The sequence below is a fragment of the Volvox carteri genome (genome assembly GCF_000143455.1).
Source record: "Volvox carteri f. nagariensis unplaced genomic scaffold VOLCAscaffold_96, whole genome shotgun sequence".
Taxonomy (NCBI): domain Eukaryota; kingdom Viridiplantae; phylum Chlorophyta; class Chlorophyceae; order Chlamydomonadales; family Volvocaceae; genus Volvox; species Volvox carteri.
In genome coordinates, this window is record NW_003307639.1 from 66,685 (window position 1) to 69,162 (window position 2,478).

The following is a 2,478-nucleotide window of genomic DNA, read 5'->3' on the forward strand; positions in this document are numbered from 1 at the left end:
TGTACTTATGTCTTTGCGTCTATTATGGCGCAGGACAGAGCACTTTACAGTTCAATATGCCAGAGCATCATCCCTTCCTGCCTGGGTGTTATTGGCATGTGGCAAAGCACACATTACCTCGGACATGCACCTGGACCTGCTACCAACACACATGTGCTTCAGGCATATGGAACAACAAACTAGGTGGATAGAGCACATCCAATAATCAAGGCAATGCTGAGAAGCCAGCGGCCCACCGTACAATGCTACAAAACATGCATGTTTTTGTGCACCAGTCGAGGATAAACTCGAGTCTAGTCTGCGGCAAAGGACCCATATATGCAACCACGACACCACTGGTGCTCCCTCAGACAAACCTATTACGGGCACCAGAGAGGCATACCCATATACCTAGGTATATAGAACACGTGATTCTGTGCACATTGTATGTCTGCATGTGTGTAACTCTTGATATAGTTGTGTGCAGTGGTGCTCACTCGAGCAGTTCCCGTGTCTTACAGAGCACCAGTGGTATAGTGGTAGCATAGGTCCTTGCCACGGACCAGACCCGAGTTCGATTCCCGGCTGGTGCAGCAGTGACTCGCATGTTTTGAAGCATTCTACGGTGAACCACAGGCATCTCACTGCCTTCATTTGTGCATGCACGCCCCCATGCATGTGCACGATCCTCCATACCTACTTCGAATTTGTTGTCCCACATGCCCGAAGCGCGTGTGTGCTGGTTGCAGGTCCAGGTGTATGTCCTGGGTATTAGGTGCATTGTTGCATGCCAATAACACCCAGGCAGGAAGGAATGAATGCTATGGTGTAGTGAACTTTAAAGTGCTCTGTCCTGTGCAAATAGATGCAAAGGCACACGCACACAGCAGGGAGACAAGCAAACAAGTGAGGGACTGCAAATAAAGTGCAATACAGCATATGTGTATGCATGTATATGTGTACATATGTCATCCATCGTCATGCGTGTACACGGCTGGCCACAAACAGGATTACATATGCCAGGTTTTCTTATTAGTGCACTCTGTGAGTGCAGTAGTGCAAGTACAGCTCTCCATCCATCATAACCGACCTTAGCTTGCATTCAAAGGTGCTAGCACCAAATCCATAGCTCCATGATTAAGAGATTTGTAGGGAGCACCATACACTCGTTGGATTAGAATACATGTATCCAGCAGACACACACACACACACACACACACACACACATAAACACATAAACACATGTGTCTAGGTGCATGTACATGCACAAACATTTGGACATGCACATACCATGTGTATGTGTATGTCGCCGACCTATTGCAGCGGCTTGCAATTGTTTTCTCGAGGAGGTCTTGGACATCACAGACTGGGTACATCACACGCAGGCGCATCGAGCCCAGGGGAGCGGGAGATCCTCTAGAGGATCTCAAGATCCATGCTGAGCACCACCGTAATGGCTTCTGACCATCCATGGGCCCCCTTGGCTCCCAGAGGTGGTCCCCATCCTTGTGCTCACTTTTATGTATATGTTACATTCTGGACAACATTGAAGTCCAAGGGGGGGAGTTGTAAAAGTTTATCATTGTGATTAAGGTCCTGATTAAGGTCCTGGGTTCGATTCCTGGGGAGACCCCCGAATTAGTCGGGAGCGCGATATTATGGCTAGCTGCTGAGATGTGGAGTTGAGGTCACAGTTGATGGACCAGATTCGCACGCTGGATTGGTGGCGATTGCCGAACCCTCCGTCTCATCGGGTGTTCGGGTGAATGGATGAGGAGGGGTCCCTGAAGGCTGGATCCGCCGCCTTGGACTTACAGTTCGTATGGCGAAGTACAGTGTGGTAGTGGTGGATGGTGCTGTAAGGTGATAAATGATCTAGAACTGACAATGTGATAAAGCGGCCCAGAAGCCTCCCACTCTGTAACATTACATTTGTAACATTACATCATTGTGATAGAGGATTGGTGGTTGTGATGTCGCAGGCTCAATTCCCACTCAGCACATTATGATGACACTTCAAATCCATGGGATGAACCTTGGTGTCATTGAATCCAAGCCAAAACAGAGTACAACTTGTACAGTACAAGACATGTGCCAGAGCATATCTGAAGTGGGCTCCAGGAAAGAAGGGATGGTAGACAACGCCAAAATCACATGCTCAAAGTCGGTTTCAGAACAGACAGGCAATACATATAGGGATTCAAAAACTCTACACATCTCTAGATAGGGGCTGCATACACATATATAACATAACACAATTCTGAAGATAATTAGCTGTCCTCGACACTTTCATCCCTTATTGCATGTTGGGCGATAATCATGGCCATTATTATTGTTACATTATGCCATAGGTTCATCCTTAGGGCAAAGGCTCTACTCGGTTTGGTTGGAGCTGCTTGTCGGGCATCCACGATCCACGAGTTGTGGCGAGAGTTGAAGGTAGGTGTGCACATGAGAATCGAGATGGCGCAGCGGAAGCGTGCGGGGCTCATAACCCCG

The 2,478-nt window shown here is 48.1% G+C and overlaps 1 protein-coding gene across 1 annotated transcript in view; it reads left to right on the forward strand.

Moving 5' to 3' along the window:
• VOLCADRAFT_99806 (uncharacterized protein) overlaps window positions 1–776 on the forward strand; it is a gene marked incomplete at both ends in the record, with an annotated part of 3,045 nt that extends 2,269 nt beyond the window's left edge. The window contains one exon of the mRNA XM_002958483.1: window positions 729–776. Within this exon, the coding sequence (XP_002958529.1) occupies window positions 729–776 (48 nt within the window). The remainder of the gene's footprint in view (window positions 1–728) is intronic.
• Between the last annotated feature and the right edge of the window lie 1,702 nt (window positions 777–2,478).